This window comes from Scyliorhinus torazame, chromosome 1 (genome assembly GCF_047496885.1).
Source record: "Scyliorhinus torazame isolate Kashiwa2021f chromosome 1, sScyTor2.1, whole genome shotgun sequence".
Lineage (NCBI taxonomy): Eukaryota > Metazoa > Chordata > Chondrichthyes > Carcharhiniformes > Scyliorhinidae > Scyliorhinus > Scyliorhinus torazame.
In genome coordinates this window covers 302,734,149-302,755,948 of record NC_092707.1, presented here as the reverse complement: position 1 = coordinate 302,755,948, position 21,800 = coordinate 302,734,149, and the positions used below count along the sequence as shown (strand labels likewise).

Sequence of the window (21,800 nt, the reverse complement as noted above, 5' to 3'; positions counted from 1 at the left end):
ACCTCAGGTGAGGGGCAAAGTTGAGAAGGCGGGCCTTCATGAATAACCTTAGCCTATACAGGAATTGAACCCACGCTGCTGGTCTTGCTCTCTACCACGAATCAGCAGTCTAATCAAGTGAAGACTTCTGTGGAGAAGTGTTTGGAGATGCAGGGGTCGCAGATTCGGGAGATCGAAGGAGTGATCTCGGACCATAGCAATCGTGTGGTGGCTCTGGAGGCGGAGGTGGGGCTCCTAGGGGACCTGTGTAAAACGTTGAGAGCAAAGGGGGAGGAGCAGGAGAATACCTCAAGAAGGCAGAACCTGCGAATAGTGGGCCTGTCTGAAGGAGTGAAAGATCTGAGTGCCACGAGGTACGTCTCAAAGATGCTGGCGGGGCTGGTGACAGAAGCGGTGCTAGATAAGGCACCTGAAGTGGACCGAGCACGAGTCCCTGAGGCAGAAGCCTAGAGCTGGGGAGCTGCCGCGGGCGGTGATCGTGAGACTCCACAAATTTGAGAAAAGAAGATTTTGCGATGGGCCGGGGGAAAAGTGTACCTGTGACTGGGAGGGGAATAAGGTCCGAATTTATCTGGACGTCGGAGTTGGCAAAGCTTCGGGCAGGGTTCAACAGCAAAATGCCAAGGCGGTGCTGCACTGGCGGCAGATCAGGTTTGGGGTGCTTTACCCGGCAGAATTATGGGTGACGTTCGGAGGCCGGGAGTATTATTACCGAGCATAAACTGGGGAGAACTGAGTGAACAATGCTTGGGAACCGGGGTGCTGGCACTTCGTAATAGTTGGGAACATGTTCGAAGTGGGGGTAGGGATTGTGGATTTTCATCCCCTCCGGTTTGGAGGGGGTCCTTTTTTGGGTTTGTTGTTTACTCTTGGGATTGTAACTGGTGAAAAGTTTTTGTATGGATGGATGTTCCTATCCTCCCTTCCTGTTTTATCAGACTGCTTATGTTCAGCATTTGTTTGTTTGCTTTTGGGGGGGGGGCATCCTGGGATTCAGGAGAACTGCCTGTTTGGGTGGTCGAGCGTAAGGTCAGCAGCGACCCTTCTTCCTTGAGCTGAGTAGTGGGGACAGGGGCGCCTTTGGGCAGGGGCTGTCACGCTAGCAGGTGAACAGAAGTGAGATGGTGGTGGAGAAAGCTGAGAAGAGTAGCTGTTTGGGAGGGGTGGGTGGGGGGGGGGGGGGGGGCAGGGGGGGGGGGGGTTGTTGCAAAGTGGCAGGAGGTGAGAGATAACATGGTTATGGGTGGAGGAAGGGACCATCTGGGATGGGCTAGGTATAGGGTGAAATTAAGGGGGCGGGAGTTAAGTGGGGAAGATGACAGATGGTAGAGAGGATTGGAGACGTAAACCTCTGGTGAGGCTGGTAACATGGAACATCTGGGGACTGAATGGGCCAGTTAAAAGGTTGCGGGTGTTCGTGCACCTCAGGAGCTTGAAAGCGGGGGTGGTATTTCTGCAGGAGGTGCACCTCTGTTTGAAGGACCAGGTTAGGTTAAGGAAGGGGTGGGTCGGGCAGGTTTTTCACTCGGGATTTGATTTGAAATCGAGTGGAGTGGCAATTTTAATGAGCAAAAAAATGGGATTTGAGAGTGCGAAGGAGGTGAGGGATCCGGGTGGGAGATATGTGATTGTGAGTGGGGTATTGGAAGGGGAGCCGGTGGTGTTGGTAAATGTGTATGCCCCAAATTGGGATGATGTGGGTTTTATGAGGGGGTTGCTGGTAGCAAACCTGGATTTGGCCACGTACCAGTTGAACATGGGAGGAGATTTTAATTGTGTCCTAAAGCCGAGGGTGGATAGGTCGTGCCCCAGGTTGCTGGGTAGGGTACCAATGGCAAGGCAGCTAGGGGGGTTTACGGAGAGGATGGGTATGGTGGATCCATGGCGCTTTCAGAACCCAGGAGGGAGTATTCCTTCTTTTCACGTGTCTATAAGGTGTATTTGAGGATTGATTACTTTGTAGTGAGTCGGGTGATTTTGGTTGGGGTGGAGGGGCAGAGTATATGTTGATAGTTATCACAGACCATGTGCTCCAATGGCTGGAGAGTCGGTTTAGATCGGAACGAGAAGCACTGAAGGCAGTGGTCCAGGGGGAAATTCTTTTGTTTAAGGCTCTAGCGGGTAGGAAAGGAGGGAGGAACATGACGAGCTAGAGGAGGTGGACAGGGAGTATTCGAGGGTGCCCACCGTAGAGGGATTGGCGAGGAGGAAAAAGCTGCTGGGGCAGTTTGACAGGTTGACAATGGGGAGAGCAGTAAGGCAACTGCGTAGGGCAAGAGGGGTGCAATACGAGCTCTGGTATCGGAGGTGGTGGTATCTATGGATGCAGAGAAGGCATTTGATCGGGTGGAGTGGCGGTACTTGTTCGAGGTTTTGGGAACATTTGGGTTTGGGCTGAGATTTGTGGCATAGGTGCGGTTGCTGTATGTGACACCAAAGGCGAGTGTGAGGACGAATAATATGAGTTTGTGGAGCTTTGACTTACAAAGAGGTATGAGGCAGGGCTGCCCACTGTTGCCGTTATTGTTTACGCTGGCCATAGAGCCATTGGTGATGACACTCAGGGGGTCGGCGGTGTTGTAGCGGATTATGAGGGAACAGAGAGAGCTTTGGGTGTCACTCTATGTCGATGACCTTTTTCTGTATGATTCAGATCCGCTTTTGGGGGTGTTTCCCCTGCCCACAAAAGTGGCAGCGGGGCTCCCCGGGTGATCTGCCGCTCTGGCAGCGCAGGCCTGCGGGTAGGCGGGGGATCCCGGGGGTTCGGTCGCGGCGGGGTTCCACGGTGCCCAAGGGTCTGCCGCGCGGTTGGGGGCGTAGGCGCGGGGGTTCTGTGACACCACATCAAACGAGGCCGCGAGGGCCCGTGCCTCTTTGAGGCCTAGTATGTCTCTTTCCAGCAATCGCTGGCGAATTTGGGATGAAAGCATACCTGCCACGAACGCAACTCGGACCAGCAGCTGTGTGTGTTCATTAGCCGAAACCGATGGGCAGTTGCAGTTTCTCCCCAGTATTAACAGCGCATTGTAGAATTCGTCCAGCGATTCCCCGGAGATTTGCCGTCTCGTCGCGAGCTGGTGGCGTGCGTAGACCTGGTTGACGGGCCGAACGTAGATTCCTATCAGCATGGCGATCGCCGTCGGGAAATTGTCCGCATCCTCTATGAACGTGTAGATTTAAGGCTCACCCTGGCATGCAGGACCTGGATTTTCTGTTCTTCTGTAGGTATTCCGGGGGCCGTTCGGAGGTACCCCTGAAAACACGCTAACCAATGTTTAAAAGTGGCCGCTGAGTTTGCCGCATGGGGGCTGATTCGCAGACACTCCGGAATGATTCGGAGCTCCATGTCCTTAAAAGTTTGCGTAATAAATTGTAGCACAATCAATCACTCACGAGACGAGATGAGTCGTCGTCGAACGATGGCTTTATTACGCAGACTTGTTCCCCAGCAGCACAGTTACAGAATGCGGCTGCTGGGACAACCCGGGCTCTTATACTCCGACTTGCTGGGTGGAGCCAGCAGGCGGCTGATCCATTCGGGACCCAGTGTCTATCCACCAATAGCCTCTCGGAATCACAGGGTACTTTAATACCCCTAATACATACCACCACAAACTAAGGGCAGGAGTAGGCCATCGGGCCCTTCGAGCCTGCTCCGCCATTCAATGAAATCATGGCTGATCTTTTGTGGATTCAGTTCCACATTCCCGCCCGAGCACCATAACCCTTTATTCTTCAAAAAACTATCTATCTTTATCTTGAAAACATTTAATGAAGGAGCCTCAACTGCTTCACAGGGCAGGGAATTCCATAGATTCACAACCCTTTGGGTGAAGAAGTTCCTCCTAAACTCAATCCTAAATCTATTTCCCCTTATTTTGAGGTTATGCCCCCTAGTTCTGCTTTCACCCACCAGTGGAAACAACCTCCCCGCATCTATCCTATCTATTCCCTTCATAATTTTATATATTTCTATAAGATCCCCCCCCCCCGCATCCTTCTAAATTCCAACGAGTACAATCCCAGTCTACTCAATCTCTCCTCATAATCCAACCCCCTCAACTCTGGGATTAACCTAGTGAATCTCCTCTGCACGCCCTCCAGCACAAGTACGTCCTTTCTCAGGTAAGGAGATCAAAATTGAACACAATACTCCAGGTGTGGCCTCATTAACACCTTATTTAGTTGCAGCATAACCTCCCTAGTCTTAAACTCCATCCATCTAGCAATGAAGGACAAAACTCCATTTGCCTTCTTAATCACCTGTTGCACCTGTAAACCAACTTTTTGCGATTCATGCACTAGGACGCCCAGGTCCCTCTGCACAGCAGCATGTTTTAATATTTTATCATTTAAATAATAATCCCTTTTGCTGTTATTGCGACCAATATGGATAACCTCATATGTGTCAACGTTGTATTCCATTTGCCAGACCCTAGCCCATTCACTTAAACTATCCAAATCCCTCTGCAGACTTCCAGTATCCTCTGCATTTTTAGCTTTACCACTCATCTTAGTGTCGTCTGCAAACTTGGACACATTGTACTTGGTCCCCAACTCCAAATCATCTATGTAAATTGTGAACAATTGTGGGCCCAACACTGATATCTGAGGGACACCACTAGCTACTGATTGCCAACCAGAGAAACACCCATTAATCCCCACTCTTTGCTTTCTATTAATTAACCAATCCTCTATCCATGCTACTACTTTCCCCTTAATGCCATGCATCTTTATCTTATGCAGCAACCTTTTGTATGACACCTTGTCAAAAGCTTTCTGGAAATCCAGATATTCCATATCCATTGGCTCCCCGTTGTCTATGTCCTCAAAAAATTCAACTAAATTAGTTAGGCACGAACTACCCTTTATGAACCCATGCTGCGTCTGTCCGATGGGACAATTTCCATCCAGATGCCTCGCTATTTCTTCCTTGATGATAAGATTCCAGCATCTTCCCTGCTACCGAGGTTAAGCTAACTGGCATATAATTACCCGCTTTCTACCTACCTCCTTTTTTAAACAGTGGTGTCACGTTTGCTAATTTCCAATCCGCCGGGACCACCCCAGGATCTAGTGAATTTTGGTAAATTATCACGAATGCATTTGCAATTTCCCTAGCCATCTCTTATAGTACCCTGTGATGCATTCCATCAGGGCCAGGAGACTTGTCTACCTTCAGCCCCATTAGCTTGCCCATCACTACCTCCTTAGTGATAACAATCGTCTCAAGGACCTCACCTGTCATAGCCTCATTTCCATCAGTCACTGGCATGTTATTTGTGTCTTCCACTGTGAAGACCGACCCAAAAAACCTGTTCAGTTCCTCAGCCATTTCCTCATCTCCCATTGTTAAATCTCCCTTCTCATCCTCTAAAGGACCAATATTTACCTTAGCCACTCTTTTTTGTTTTATATATTTGTAGAAACTTGTACTATCTGTTTTTATATTCAGAGCAAGTTTACTCTCATAATTTATCTTACTCTTCTTTATAGTTATTTTAGTAGCTTTCTGTTGCCCCCTAAAGATTTCCCAATCTTCTAGTCTCCCACTAATCTTTGCCATTTGTTTGCTTTTTCCTTCAATTTGATGCTGTCCCTTATTTCCTTAGATATCCACGGTCGATTTTCCCTTTCTACCTTCCTTCCTTTTTGTTGGTATAAACCTTTGCTGGGCACTGTGAAAAATCATTCGAAGGTTCTCCACTGTTCCTCAACTGTTTCACCATAAAGTCTTTGCTCCCAGTCTACCTTAGCCAGCTCTTCTCTCATCCCATTGTAATCTCCTTTGTTTAAGCACAAAACGCGAGTGTTTGATTTTACCTTCTCACCCTCCATCTGTATTTTAAATTCCAGCATATTGTGATCGCTCCTTCCGAGAGGATCCCTAACTATGAGATCATTAATAAATCCTGTCTCATTTCACAGGACCAGATCTAGGATCGCTTGTTCCCTCGTAGGTTCCATTACATACTGTTCTGGGAAACTATCGGGGATACATTCTATAAACTCCTCCTCAAGGCTGCCTTGACCGAACCGGTTAAGCCAATCAACATGTAGATTGAAATCCCCCATGATAACTGCTGTACCATTTCTACTTGCATCAGTTATTTCTAGCGACCTGGTTGGGTGACCTGTATGACTTCCTGCGGTTGGAGAAGATATAAAAAGGAGGGCGGGGGGGGGGGGGGGGGGGGGGGGGTGAAAAGGGGGAAAAATTTGTACAGACTATATAGTTGATTGTTGGGAAGTATGTTTCCCGGGGTGTTTATGTGTGTAATCTGTTTGTAATAAAATACATTGAAAAAAAGTTAGAGCTCATGGAATATATAAGATGGTAGCAATATGGATATGAAATTGGCGGAGTGACAGTAAACAGAGAGCAGTGGTTAATGTTTTTTTTTCAGTCTAAGTGTAGTTCCCTAGGGGTTGGTGTCAGGATCCCTGCTCTTCTTCATATATTTTAGATTTTGGTGTGCAGGACACAATTCAACATTTCTGGATGATAGTATTGTAAACCACGAGGAGGATAGTTTAGAACTTCAAAAGGACATATCATAGATATCATCGTAGAATTTACAGTGCAGAAGGAGGCCATTTGGCCCATCGGGTCTGCACCGGCCCTTGGAAAGAGCACCCTACCCAAGCCTACACTTCCACCCTATCCCCGTAACTCCACTTAACCTTTTTGGACACTAAGGGCAATTTAGTATGGCCAATCCACCTAACCGGCACATCTTTGGACTGTGGGAGGAAACCGGAGCACCTGGAGGAAACCCATGCACACACGGGGAGAGCGTGCAGACTCTGCACAGACAGTGACCCAAGCCGGGAATCGAACCTGGGACCCTGGAGCTGTGAAGCAACCACAATGCTACCGAGCTGCCCAGGTTAGTGGAATAGGAGGACAAATTGCAGCTGAAACTTCATGCGTGGAAATAAAATGTATTACTTTTAGCAAAAAGAAAGCAGAGCAGCAGGCAGCACGATGGCGCAGTGGGTTAGCCCTGTAGTCTCACGACGCCGAGGTCCCAGGTTCGATCCTGGCTCTGGGTCACTGTCCGTGTGGAGTTTGCCCATTCTCTCCGTGTTTGCGTGGGTATCGCCCCACAGCCGAAAGATGTGCAGAGTAGACGGATTGACCACACTAAAAATTGCCCCTTAATTGGAAAAAATGAATTGGGGACTCTAAATTAATTTTTTTTAAATCTATGATTGTATCACGTTTTAGGAGTTCTTTGAAATGTTCTCTCCATCGAAAGCTGATGAATTGGGTACACTAAATTTATAAAAAATAGTTTAAAAAAATGCTGAGCAGCAATGTAAAACAAAAGGTACAATTCTAAAGTGGGTGCAGGAGAGAGGGAACTGGGTGTATATCTGCATAAATTATTGAAAATGAAAGGACAAATTGAGAGAGCAGTTAATAAAACATACAGCATCCTAGGCATCATGAATAGGGCCATTGAATTCTTTGGCCATTTTGTAAGTTTTAATACTATATTCCTGGACCCCCAGGATTGCCTGCTGTTTGTATCCAGCCTTCAACACCACGGCAGGACTCCAGGCTGACAAAAAGCCTACTTCAAGTCTAAACGTCCTTGAAGTATCGTTCTCTGGAATGTTCCTACCATCGCCTGTAGAGTGGACCAATTCTCTGGATATCAATCTCACCTTGGTGCGTCATCGCCAACTTTGAAGGAATTTGGAAACTCTTGCTTTCAGCTCGCTGAACCCACCTGAATTTCAACTACTACACAAAAGAACCCTCACTGGACTCTGACATCCTGGACTCTTAACATTCACATGCCTAAATATTCCTATCTTTGTTTTTTTATCGAAGTTATTCCTCGTTGTTTTCCTAGTTCTTTCCAATCTCCTTCCTGTCAACAGTGAAGGCTCATGGAATATCCTCCTGAAATTTGTCGCCAACTGCTACCCGCTCCATAATTGCATGCAAGCTGTGATCCTCAACAACAAAACCACAACAGAACCTATCTCAATGAAGACGGGCGTCAAACAAGGCTGTGCCATCACATCAACCCTCTTTTCCATATTTGTTGCTGCAACACTGCCCGTCACCTGCAGCATACTACCCAAAGGTGTGGTGATAATTTACAGATCAGATGAGAAATTATTCAGTCTACACTGCCTTCAAGCCAAAACCAAAATCGTTCCAATTTCAGTCACTGAACTCCAATATATTGGTAATCCTTGCGTGCACTCAGAAACTGACTTCCAGGTCATTGCCGGAACTTCTCCAGAACATAGGAGAAAATGGGCCTTTCACCTAACGGCCGGAGAACTAAAGTCTTCTTTAACCAATTCCCACAGCACAACACCTCCACCCATTGATTAATAGCAATGGTAAGATTCTGCATTTTCCATATCTTGAGAGATGAAGGCAAACAGAGACAACATAATTCATCATCGCATCTAATATGCTGGCTCAGCCTTCAGCTGACTGAGAAGAGTATTTAAGGATCATGATCACAAACATGTGATCAAGTCATTGGTTATCAGGCAGCAGTGATCCTTGCGCTCCTAAATACTTAGAAGACTTGAACAATTCACAGCAGGCACCTCAAAGTCTCAAAACTAGAGAAGCACCACCATTGATGCCTTTGCAAGATCCTCCAAATCCAGCAGCAAGAAAGGCAGATCTACAGCAGTTTCCTCTCCCAAGCCAACCTGCCCAGCATCTAGGCACTAGTCACTCAAAACCACCTCTGCTAGGTAGGGTATGCCACTTGTCCACTCAACACGCAACTCCTAAAGCAATTGCTCTGCTCAGAACTCTGTTGCGGCAGGGGATTCCTAGAGGACAGTGAAAATACTTTAGGAATGCCCTGAATGCATTCCTGAGGAATTCAAACATCCTCATCAATTCATGGGAATCTCTGGCTTGTGACTGACCAAAATGGAGAAGGTTCATTTGGTAAGGCACCGATAAAGGCAGAGATAAAGAGTGAGGACATTAACCTCCAACCAACGTAACTATTTCAAGTAAAAGCAAAATCCTGCGGATGTTGGAAATCTGAAATAAAAATGGAAAATTCTGGATAAACTCAGCAAGTCTGACAGTATCTGTGAACTGTAAGAAGTCTTACAACAGTATCTGTGAAGAGAAACAATGTTAACACTTTGGATCCAAATGATCCTATACAGAACTGAAACAAGGTAGAAATGTACAGTATTATATAGTTGGAAATGGGGTGGAAAAGGTGGGGCAGAATAGAAGACCAGGGATGGGTCGGGAAAAGGAAATATGAGCAAATTTTCCATGGACATTAGACAAGGGAGAGTGTTAAAGGTGCCATTAGGGGACGAAGAGTGCCAATGGTGGCAAAAAGATGACAGCAGAATGTTTTAATGGGAGCAACTGAGCAGCCAAGTAGGGGAGGGGTAAGGCTGTGTTGCGGCAGGCCAGAGAGCTGAAATACAAAGGACAATAAACTACAAAGAGGGGAGGCAGTTAAGATGGAGAGGAAGTTACTATTTAAAGTTGTTATAGTCTAGAAGGCTGGAATGTAACTAATCAGAAGATGAGGTGTCATTCCTCAAGTTTGCATTGGACCTCACCGGAGCATTGTAACAGGCCTAGGATGGACACGTGGGCATGACAGCAGGGTGCTGAGTTAAAACAGCAATGGAGCGAAGATGTTCCATAGAGCATGCGTTTAGACTCTCAAATGTAGAGGAAGCTGCTCTGGAGCAGCGAATATAGTAGGCCAAATTGAAGGAGGTGCAGGTGAAATGTTGCTTTACCTGAAAGGAATTTTTGGTTCCTTGAACGGTGAGGTGGGAGGAGGTAAAGAGGCAGGTGTTGCATCTTTTGTGATTGCAAGGAAAGGTGCCATGGGAAGGAGATGAAGGGTTTGGGGCAATGGAGGAGTGGACCGGGGTGTCACAGAGGACGTGGAATGCTGACAAATGTGGGGAAGGGGGAGGGGGGGGGGGGGGTGGGGGAGTAGTTTGTTTAGCACCACCTACCCCAAAAATGCCAGAGTCTGTAAGTCACGCATTAGGCTCATCAGCCATCTCACAGCCCATCAAACTAGAATGGAACCAAGTTACCCTCGATCCCGAGGGACTACCTAAGAAGGGGAAGAACTCTAACCCCTTTACAAATATGACATACTTGCACTTCCTCTACACCATTCTGATAATTTAAAAGGCATTGAGTTACCCAAAAACAGTTCCGGCAAACCTCAGTTGTCCCAAACTACTACAGCAAAGCCTAAAAAGAATAAAACCACCTGGCATTAACCTGGGCATTGGAAGGGACAATATCACACCATGCCCAGCTGACCCTGGAAAGTCCTCCTTATTAATATCTGGGGGCTTGTGCCAATATTGGGAGAGCTGTCCCACAGACTAATCAAGCAACAGGCTGAAATAGTCATACTCACAAAAAATGTACCAGTCAACCATCATCATCCCTGAGTATATCCTGGGTGAGGGACTTAAATTTCCATCACCAAGAGTGGCTAAGTAGCACCAATACTGGCCGGGCTGTCAAAGTCCTGCAGGATATATCTGCCAGACTGGATCTGTGGCAGATGGCGAGGGAATCAACAAGAAGGTAAAACTGCCTTGAAGCGGCCCTTACGAAATTACCTGTGTAGATGCATCTGTCCATGACGGTATTGATGGCATGACCACAGCATAGTCCTGTTGGAGACAAAGTCTCATCTTCACACCAAGGATACCTTCCATCATGTTGTGCTGTACTACCACTGTGCTAAGTGGGATAGATTCAAAACAGATCTAGCAGCTCAAAACTGGGTATTCATGGTGAGCTGTGGAGCCATCAGCAGCAGCAGAACTGTATTTAACCACAATCTGTGACCTCATGGCTAGCATATCCCTTACCTTTTACTATTACTATCATGTCAAGGAGATCAACCCTGGTTCATGGAGGAGTGCAGGAGAGCATTCCAGGAGCAGCACCTGGCATACCTAATAAATGAGGTGGCAACCTGGTGAAGCTACACACAGGATTACATGCATGTCAAAAGCAGATTCAAAATGCTATGAACAGATGTAAGTGATCTCACAATCAGTGGATTAGTTTAAAGCTCTATAGTTCTGCAACATCCAATCATGAAAGGTGTTAGACAATTAAACAATTAACCAGATGAGGTGGATCCCCAAATATGGCCATACTTAATGGTGGGGACGTCCAGCACATCAGTGCAAAAGACAAGGCTGAAGCATTTGCAATCCTATACAGCCAGAGGTGCTGAGTGGATGATCCATCTCGACCTCCTCCTATGGTCCCCAGCATCACATATGCCAGCATTCAGCCAATTAAATTTACTCAACCTGATATGGATGGCACAGTGGTTCGCACTGTTGCCTCATATCTCCAGGGACCCGGGTTCAATTCCGGCCTCGGGTGGCTGTCTGTGTGGAGTTTGCACGATCTCCCCATGTCGGAGTGGGTTCCCTCCGGGTTCTCTGGTTTCCTCCCACAGCCCAAAGGTGTGCAGTTTAGGTGGATTTGTCATGCTGAATTGCCTCTTAGTTTCCAAAAGGTTAAGCGGAGTTACAGGGTTATGGGGATAGGGTGGAGGCGTGACCTTAAGTAAGGTGCTCTTTCCAAGGGCCGTGCAGACTCAATAGGCCGAATGGTCTCCTTCTGCAATGTAAATTGTATGATATCAAGAAATGGCTGAAGGCACTGGACATTGCAAAGGTTATGGACCCTGACAACATCCAGTAGTACTAAAGACTTATGCTTCAGAACTAGCTGCCCAGTTCTAGCAAGGCTCAAACATTGTAAAATTGTCCAGGTGTGCTCTGTCCATAAAAAGCAGGACAAATCCTATCTGGTCAGTTACCTCCCCCTAATTATTGTAGTCCCGGCCATCAGCAAGTGATAGAAGGTGTAATCGACAGTGCTGTCAAGTGGCACCTGCACAGCAATAACGTGCTCACTGACCCTCAGTTTGGGTTCCACCAGGGTCACTTAACCCTTGACTTCATTACTGCCTTGGGCTAAATTCAGACACAAGACCAAAACTCAGGAGGTGAGGCGAGAGTGTTCTTGACATCAAGGCTGCATTTTCTTGAGTATGGCATTAAGGAACCCTTGCAAAATTCAATGGGAATCAGGAAAAACTCTCCACTGGTTGGAGTCTAACCTAGCACAAAGGAAGATGGTTGTTCTTGTTGGAAGCTAATCATCTCAGCCACAGGACATTGTTGCAGATGTTCCTCTGGGTAATGCCCCAGCCCAACCACTTTTAGTTGCTTCACTAATGACCCTCCCTCCATCAGGAGGTCAGTATTGTGGATGTTTTTTTGATGATTGCACAGTGATCAGTACCATATGTGACTCTTCAGATACTGAAACAGTCCATTCCCCTATGCAGCAAGACCTGAACAACATTCACATTTGGGCTGATATGTGACAAGTAACATTCGCAGCACACAAGAGAGAATCTAACTACTCCCTTTGGCATTACCATCATTGGATCACCTTCCACTAACTGGAAACTTTTAGCCACATAAATATTGTGACTACAAGAGCAGGTCAGAGGCTAGGAATTTAGTGGCAAGCAACTAAGCCTGTCCACTATGTGCAGGACCACATAAGCCAGCAATGTGATGGAATGTCTCAACTTGGCTGGACAATATTCATTCCCTCCTCCATTAAAGTTCTGTGGCAATTGTATGTACCATATACAAGGTGCACTGCAGCAATTCGATAAAGCTCCTTTGGCAGCACCGCCCAAACCCACAACCTAGAATGACAAGGGCAGCAAGTGCATGGGAACACCGCCACCTGTACCTTACCCTCCAAACCACACACCATCCTGACTTGGAACTATATTGTTGTTCCTTCATGTCACTGGGTAAAATTCCTGGAACTCGTTTACTAACAACACTGTAGGTGTACCTGCACCAAATGCACTTCAGATATTCAAGAAGGTATCTCAGCACCACCTTCTCAAGGGCAATTAGGAAGGAGCAACAATTTTTTGCCCTTGCAGTGGGACAGTTGCAGGACCATGATGCAGAGCACTATTCTGCAGCAGAGTACACTGTGGCCATCTCTGAGGAGTTATGAGTTCTGATTATATTTCCCCATGGCAATGCAGTGAGTTTCTGGACCAAGTTCACTCTAGTTTATTACTTTTTGATTGGTGTCGAGGAAATGAGATCAATGGGGAAGATTCTCTTCCAAGTGATATGTCGGTATTCTGGATGGGGTCATGGGTCATCGCAGAAGGAAACACTGAGCAATCATCCTGTAGTTTAATTGTTCAGATGGAATACAACGGTCTCCTCTGGATTGGATAGGAGGCGCCAGGTCCAGAAGTCGCAATCCAGTAGATCCAGTTTACTGTCCAACTTGCTTCCTCCAATTTTGAAATCTGCATCAGCAGTGTTATGTTGTTGGCACAAACATTCAGGATTTGGAAAATACTGCTGTATGCGGTAAAAAGCCAATGAGAGCACCGGCCTGGGGCAGACCATTCCTGAACGTCCATGTTCAGCTGGTTTTGTCACCAATATAAATGTGTAACTTATAATGGTTCAACAGGGTGTTGATAAGCCCAAGAATTTTTCGACAATTAATGATTATTCAAAGATTCAGTAGCAGGCCTTTGTGCCATGTTGTGTGGTGACAGATGTTATTTTCAAAACTATTTTGGGGAATATGGTTGTATTCTGTAAAGAAGGCCGTATGAGTCCATGCTTAATTAGACTGGGGAAGGTTAAGAGAGACAGCTTATCTGTGACAGAAAAAAGAGTAAGGTGCTCGGTGCATGCATTTGTAATGAGAGGCTATGATACGTTTGGATTTTCAAGTAAACAAGTTGGGTTTAAAATGGGTATGAGGAAACAGGTAGAGACTTGGCTTTCCCGCTCTTCTCCCGCTGCTCCAATGCCACTTTTTTGGCCGTTTCGCTGCGGGTCCGGTCCATGCAAGTTAGTAGGGGACCTCTCTCCTCTCTTCCCCATGGGTTGGCTGTAAAAAAAATTTGGTTGGGGCTCTTCTAGCGAGCCCGAAAGTCCGTGTTCGCGGGAGCTGCCGAATCGTGCGGCTTAGCTCCGCATAGCCACAACCGGAAGTGAGACTTGGCTTTCCAACTGTTAAATTTCAAAGAGGATTTTAGAAGTAACATGGGACTTTTACAACTTAGGGATTTTTAATAGGTAAACAGGGAAAGATTTAATTGACATTTTATTGACCCGAAAGCTGAGGCAATCGGAAAACATGGAAGATCTTTATGTCTTGGAAATGTGTCATTTAAAGAGGTGCTAGAGGACAATAGAATTGTAAATGAAAGGAGAAAATTATATTTAAGGGAAGATGTTGAATTGCGTTGAGGTGGCTGTGTGGGGAGATGTCCTGAGACGAGTTCTGTGCTGGGAATGTGTGAGGAGTCATGTGGTATACCTTTACTAAAGTGACAGCAGTTTTTGCCCTGGGTAATATCAATGGATTTTTATAGTTAAAAATCCACAAGAGTGTTGTTGCCAAGAAGGTAGTTTACGGGCAAGACCTTCCAGCTGTTCATGCTTGCGGGATTCTCTGGTCCTGCCGATGGAGCACCCCTGCTGGGGATTTCCTGGCAACGTGGTGTAGATTCAATGGGAAATCCCATTGAAAGCAGCGTGAAGGGAACCAGCTATTTCTGATAGGTAAAAGGGTCATTGATTTAGCCATTTTTGATGTAAATACTAAAGCCCAGTTTGAAATCCGTGTTAAAATGGATTTCATCATTAGATTTCAAGCATAACCTTAGATTACAAAAACACACAGCTTGCAGTAACAAAAGCACAGAATTTGAAACATCCACAGGCTAGCTAGAAACAAATGCAACATTTCTACCGAAAAGTTAAACTGACATTATAAACTGTCCATTGTTCCAATGAACAGAATTGCAGAAGTTCAAATTAGTTTCATTAAAAGTATTAAATAGTACCACAATCTGATCAAGGTCAAAATAAGCACCATGACAACATGAATCCACCATTGTTTCCGGGCAGCCGTTTTCCATCCAGGATCACTCTATACCTTTTACCTAACTACTCTCTATCCTTATTTCGTATTTTCATATTTCCACTCTAACTCTTAAAGTCTGAACAAGCTGTTTTTGCTTTGAGCAAGAAACCATTACTGTATTTTGAAAATTAAATCTGTTTGTAAACTACTAAGTTGATTATATCTCTTAAAGTCTTCTGCTGGCAGGGGCTTTACTGAGAACATTTGATTTGTAACCACAAGAAGATCTCAAACTCTCAATTATAATCAATAGACACAATAAAAGATTTAATTTCGCATCCGAGATGTGTAGCTTAAATTGAGTTCAAAGTGTATACGAGACTACACTTAAACCGCATGGTAGATTTCAACACGACGGGACCAGAAGATCCTGCGGCCAGTCACCCCCGCTACCAAGAAACATGTCGCGGGGAGGCCAGTGAATCTTGCCCTACCTGTATGTTCTGACCACATGGGTTTTTGAGGAGATGTTTTGTACCACCATTTTAACCGTGTAACTTTAATCTTATTTACTTACATTTTTTCTTCTGATTAATAAATCTTAAATTTTTTTAAAATCCAGAATAAAATTGTTCCTGCAATTCCAAGTTTCTGGGATCAGTAGTTTCTCCTCCTCATTTTCAAGATACAAAAAAAGTTTATGATCAAGACAGGGTACCCTTTGGGATCTGACGTGGTCAGCAAATAACATCTGCTATGGTTGTAACATATTCTGAAGAAAGGTCTTTGAAGGCAGCTTCAGCCTTTAGCTGCTTCTAGAGAATGCAAGATTATGAAATGTTTTCTTTCTTTGAAGCCTGCCTGGTTGTTTGGAAGGATGGCTTCACAAACCAATTTAATCATTTTAAGGATAGACTGTTCAAGCACCTTGTAGATCATAGGTCAAACGGTAATGGGACAATAACTTTTGGGATCATATGCTAGTTTTCCTGGGTTTAAGATAAAACTACTTTGGGATGGTGCCAAATCTTAGAATTCTGTGTCAAGGAATTTGGAGGTATGTTTGGAAGCCACAGCTGTCAACTTGGGTCCTAGGCCTTGACCATTTCTGGGTAGATATCACTGACCCCAGCAGCCTTTCCAAACTTGGTGGCTGTCAGTGTAGTGGGGCAAAACTCTCCAGTATTGGCGCGATGTCCGCCGACCGGCGCCAAAAACGGCGCTAATCAGTCCGGCAATGCGCCGCCCCAAAGGTGTGGAATCCTCCGCATCTTGGGGGGCCGAGCGCTAACATTGAGGGGCTAGGCCCACGCCGGACTGATTTCCGCCCCGCCAGCTGGCGGAAAAGGCCTTTGGTGCCCCGCCAGCTGGCGTGGAAATGACATCTCCGGGCAGCGCATGCGCGGGAGCGTTAGCGGCCGCTAACGGCATCCCCGCGCATGCGCTGTGGAGGGAGTCTCTTCCGCCTCCGCCATGGTGGAGACCGTGGCGAAGGCGGAAGGAAAAGAGTGCCCCCACGACACAGGCCCGCCCACGGATTGGTGGGCCCCGATCGTGGGCCAGGCCACCGTGAGGGCCCCCCCCCCGTGGCCAGATCGGCCCACGCCCCCCCCAGGACCCCGGAGCCCGCCCGCGCTGCCTTGTCCCGCCGGTAAGAGAGGTGGTTTAATCCACGCCGGCGGGACAGGCATTCTAGCAGTGGGACTTCGGCCCATTCGGGCCGGAGAATCGCGGGGGGGGGGGGGAGAATCCCGCCCCCGCCGAATCTCCGGTGCCGGAGAATTGGGCAACCGGCGGGGGCGGGATTCACGCCAGCCCCCGGCGATTCTCCGAACCGGCGGGGGGTCGGAGAATCTCACCCGTGATCTGTATTTCTGCTGGTAAGTAAAGGGTTAACAACTGTATCAGAGTGCTAGACAACCACTAGATGGCAGCACCAGATCCATGGAAATAAACTGAACTCAGAGGATCTTCCCACCTCTTCGTATCAGGTGTGACTAGATAGCAGAGTGTTAGAGAGATAGCTTAGTTGGCATGTGTAGTTAAACATACTTCTTCTGATTTACTTTATCATCAGTTATAGTTGTAGCAGAGTGAACAAACTCATTAATATTTATATCCGTTATTCATTAAATGTTATTTGCTTAAACTGAAGACTGATAATTTCATTGAACTATAACCATCAGACAATTCTGGAAGTAAGCAAAAGAGTAACGACGTATTACAATCACATAATATAACAGTCAGTACTGTGTCCAACCCTTCAGTGGTGAAGACAATTGAAAAGGTGACATGTGGAGCAGCTACATGGAGAGCTTAAGCAGCAGCAAAATAATCCAGTGAATACTGCTGTCCCCAAACAACTGTACCATGCTGGTGCGAGAGATAGCTGGCAAGGTTTCATGTCACTCAGTTTCATATACAGCAACTCTACTCATGAATTCTCTGGACAAAGGCAGATTAGTGCAATGGTGACAAATATCTTAAAACCTGATTTCAAAGGTTTCAGAAGGAGCTTGGTGTCGCCTCTGTGCACTATAAGGATGGTGCATTTTGGCCTGCCTCCTAAACAACTCAAAGGTAGCAACTATCACTAAAAACAAACACAGAGCACATGGAAATAGTTTGTCAGACATTGTGGACATGCTAAAATTCTGGTCCAAAGAGGAGGATATTGCATATGCTGTTGGTAAAAAGCATACCTGTATTGTTTTACTTTTGATTTTGACACTTCAGCCAGGCTCTGGTGCGGATCATTGGCTTGGGCACGGGTAGATATGATTTTTTTCAATTTTCTCTCCCTCAGTTTTTGCTCTCGTTTCCAGTTTACTTCCTGTTCTTCTTTCTTCTTTTTCTCTTCCAGAGACTTCCTATAGAGTGGTCAAATATAAAATTAATTATAGATAGCTATAGAAATGGTTAACAAATTAGAAATTGTCATTTGGTAGTACAGAACTTGGGTATCATTGAAAAAAAGACATGCTTTTCATCGTGCAAGTTGTTTTGAAGGTAATAATTAGTTTACATTTTTGTTTTGGGCATCCGAAAATATCTTACACTGCCATGGGGATGAGCTATGGGGCTTAGGATGGTTCCTTTATTTTAATTTATCTCTTGTTTGTTTGCTCACAGAAACAGGCATTAAACTGTCAGCTTGATTGGAGCTTGGAGAAGGCAGAAATAGAATCTGCCAGGAGCTCTAAAGTAGTTGTCGGATCAAGATCTATGGGAGCAGACTGGGAGAAAGCAGATGTGTCTGTCTGAAGCAGGGACAATGAATGGAGAGACCATTAGTAACCAAGGGTGTTCCTGATTTTTAAATCACTACACATGAAGGCAGTGACGCCAATGCTTTGGCTGAGGCGCCCATGTTCGCAAGGTGCCTAAAGAGAGCTGGGGGGAGGAGTTGCCTGGCTAAACGCCAACTGGAGGGATCCCAAGGAAACTCACATTTCAGAAAAAGTGGGACACTTTGGAAAACCTAAGTAAAATCCTAAGAGTTGCTCCCAGAAGAAGTGAAAGAACCCACAATGTCCTGAAAAATATAGGGGAATATTAGGGTGGAAATAACAACAGAACGGAAAGCGGTCTGTTAATATTTCCAGGTTTAATGTTTAAGGATTTACAAAATATTGTGTTAAATTAGTGATACTTGCTTTGTTTAATTCTTGTAAAGTAAACATTTTTGTTTAAAATGTGAAATCTTGTGGTGTGATTCTTTCAGTTAATCACTGGAAGTTCAATTTGCTTTAAAGTTAATGGTCTCCCTTGAGATCATGATAATGCAACTTTAGTGTTTCTTATTTGACAAGTTTATGAAATATTTATACTGGATAACGTAATATGATTTTCCAAATACAAATTTAACTGGAAAATTGAGAGAAGAATAACTGTATATACTTGATAATCCACAGATCACATTGCTTTCTTGTAAAAGATTTAAAAAAATATTTTTGCATTCATTATTGTTATGTCACTGTCAAATGCAAATAATATAAATATTAAATACTAATTTTGAGCCTCAATATGTCAGTGCAACTAGAAGCAGTTATATACAATGCCACAGAAGCAGAATTTATTGTTTTCACTTTCGATGTCTAAATAAAAATTATTTGGTTTATAATCTAGGAGAAAAAAATTCAATCTATTGTCAATGATTTGCTATGCTACTGCAGCTATAATCATATCATCACTTATGTAGTCCTTTTATCTTATAATTATCCAGGTTATAGAAGTTAACAATGTTAACTTTCCCTGGAGAGTTTATTACATGCTATACAGGACCATTGGTTATAAAATCATGGGTGGGATTCTCCGGTCGCCGACGGCAAAATCGCATTTGGCGATCGGCTGGAGAATCAGTGGCGGAGCTGCTTTTGCGATGCTACGCCCCCTCAGAAACGGCATACTCTACGCCGCAGGCCATCGGGACAGCCTTAGGATGTCAATCGAGGCCGTCCCCGATGCTCTGTCCCCGAAGGGCCGAGTTCCGATGGCATGGAACACTTGTACTTTTTATTTTCGTGAAACCGGCGTGGCGGCTGCAGACTGAGTCCAGCACCACCACAGTCGGGGGGGGGGGGGGGGGGGGGGGGGGGGGGGGGCGGGGGAGCCATTTCGCGGACGCTGAGGGTTTTCCGGGGGTGGCAAGGCTGATTATAGGGGCAAGGTTTTGGGGCCATGTTGCACGGCGCGGCCACTGCAGGCTGCTGCAGTGTGCATGCGCGGTCAAGGACCCGGCAATTCCCCGGTCGTATCTGCAGGTAAAGCCGGGGCTTCACGCTGCGTGTCTGCTAGCCCTCTACCAGAAGGCGGATCTTTGCAGATTTGCGCCGCTTTTTCAGGTATAAAATACCACTGTTCCCACGCCGGCGTCAGCACTTAGTCTTCAAATCGGAGAACCAGCCTCATATGTCCAGTGAATCCATTCCATGGGCGAAATCCTCCAGTATCGGCGCGATGTCCACCGACTGGCGCCCAAAATGGCGCAAATCAGTCGGGCATCGCGCCGCCCCAAAGGTGCGGAATGCTCTGCATCTTGGGGGGCCGTGTCCCAACCTTAAGGGGCTAGGCCCGCGCCGGACGAATTTCCGTCCCGCCAGCTGGCGGAAAAGGCCTTTGGTGCCCCGCCAGCTGGCACGGAAATGAGATCTCCGGGCGGCGCACGCGCGGGAGCATTAGCGGCTGCTGACGGCAGTCCCGCGCATGTGCATTCGAGAGAGTCTCTTCTGCCTCCGCCATGGTGGAGACCGTGGCGAAGGCGGAAGGGAAAGAGTGCCCCCACGGCACAGGCCCGCCCGCGGATCGGTGGGCCCCGATCGCAGGCCAGGCCACCGTGGGGGCACCCCCCGGGGTCAGATCGCCCCGCGCCCGCCCCAGGACCCCGGAGCTCGCCCGCGCCGCCTTGTCCCGCCGGTAAGGTAGGTGGCTTAATCTACGCCGGCGGGACTTCGGCCCATCCGGCCGGAGAATCGTGGGGGGGGGGGGGGGGGTTCGCCAACTGGCGCGGCGCGATTCCCGCCCCCGCCGAATATCCGGTGCCGGAGAATTCGGCAACCGGCGGGGGCGGGATTCACGCCAGCCCCCGGCGATTCTCCGACCCGGCGGGGGGTCGGAGAATCTCGCCCCCTATATTGCACTTTATCTGTACAGTACTTGGGCCTTGGATCCAATACCCAAGTGCTATATTCCTAACATGCTAACAAAACCAAATTCTGCAAAGATCTTGCCTTGTATTGTCTATTTGTGGAGCTGTGATCAGTAATGTGATCAAATTTTGTGGATTGACTCATTCAAGTGTATCATCTTAATTAATTTGGCCAGGGTTAAAGAAACACTGTGATAAAGTACATAATATACAAATTTAAGAAAGGTCAGGAACAAGTCAAAATTCTTCAATCTATTGATATTCTGCACTCTAGTGCTTAACCCTCTCATCTTTAAGCTCAACTATATTCTAAATATCACAATGTTTTTGTTAATATTAACAGAACGGACAGTCTATTTCAAACATTTATTACTCTTGGAGTAAAAGTTTTTTTTCTCAACATTTGTTTTGAATTGATTGTTCAACAATTTATGCTTGGGGATCAGTCTTATAGTTCTTCTGTGTTGTTTCTATTATATGCATATGTTTTTGGTGATATCACACCAGGATTACTACTAATGCTGTCCAAAAAGTGCATTGTAAAGCGTTGACAAACTTCTGTAAATTTTTCCTCTATTGCTCTGACTTTATATCCCAGGATTTTAATATATTCTTTGATCGTTTTACCACATTTTCAGTGTCCCCCAAGCCCCCGACTACGAGGAGGTCCACGAGCACCCCCCAACACCCACGCAGGCACCTCCGGCCTAATCGCCACCGTGTGGAAAATGCCAGCTTGGCAACGCCAATCTGGTACCCTGGCAGTGCCACTTGGGAACCTTGGCAGTGCCACCTGGGAACCTTGGCAGTGCTAGGCATAGCCATGTGTTTCTCAGCATTGCGAGTGCTGGGAAACACGTGGCTAAACGTGCTCGTTGGGGAACTTTGTTCCCTTTTGGGAAGATTTCGGCCCAAGAGTTGACTGTGCAACCCCCCACCCCCAAATAACTTCCCAAAACCCCTACTTCCCCAACCCAGCGACTACCCTCCCCACACCCTCTCCTATCACCACAGCCCGATATGCTGACCACCCTCCTCCCCCACCATCACGGACTACCCTCACCTACTCTCCTGGTCCTCCCACCATCCCAACTGCGCCCCCCCCCACCTGAACCACAGTATTTTGTTTTTGTAGAAAAAGACAAGATGCTTACAAAGCCAAAACAGGTTTCTTGATTAGTTTGCTGG

General features: G+C 46.5%; 1 protein-coding gene across 2 annotated transcripts in view; it reads right to left on the bottom strand.

The window, feature by feature from the left end:
• Positions 1-21,800, bottom strand: part of fam161a (FAM161 centrosomal protein A) — an 83,264-nt gene that overhangs the window by 12,791 nt on the left and 48,673 nt on the right. For both annotated transcript variants that reach the window (XM_072507761.1, XM_072507762.1), the window contains exon 4: positions 17,668-17,835. In XM_072507761.1, the coding sequence (XP_072363862.1) occupies positions 17,668-17,835 (168 nt within the window). The remainder of the gene's footprint in view (positions 1-17,667; positions 17,836-21,800) is intronic.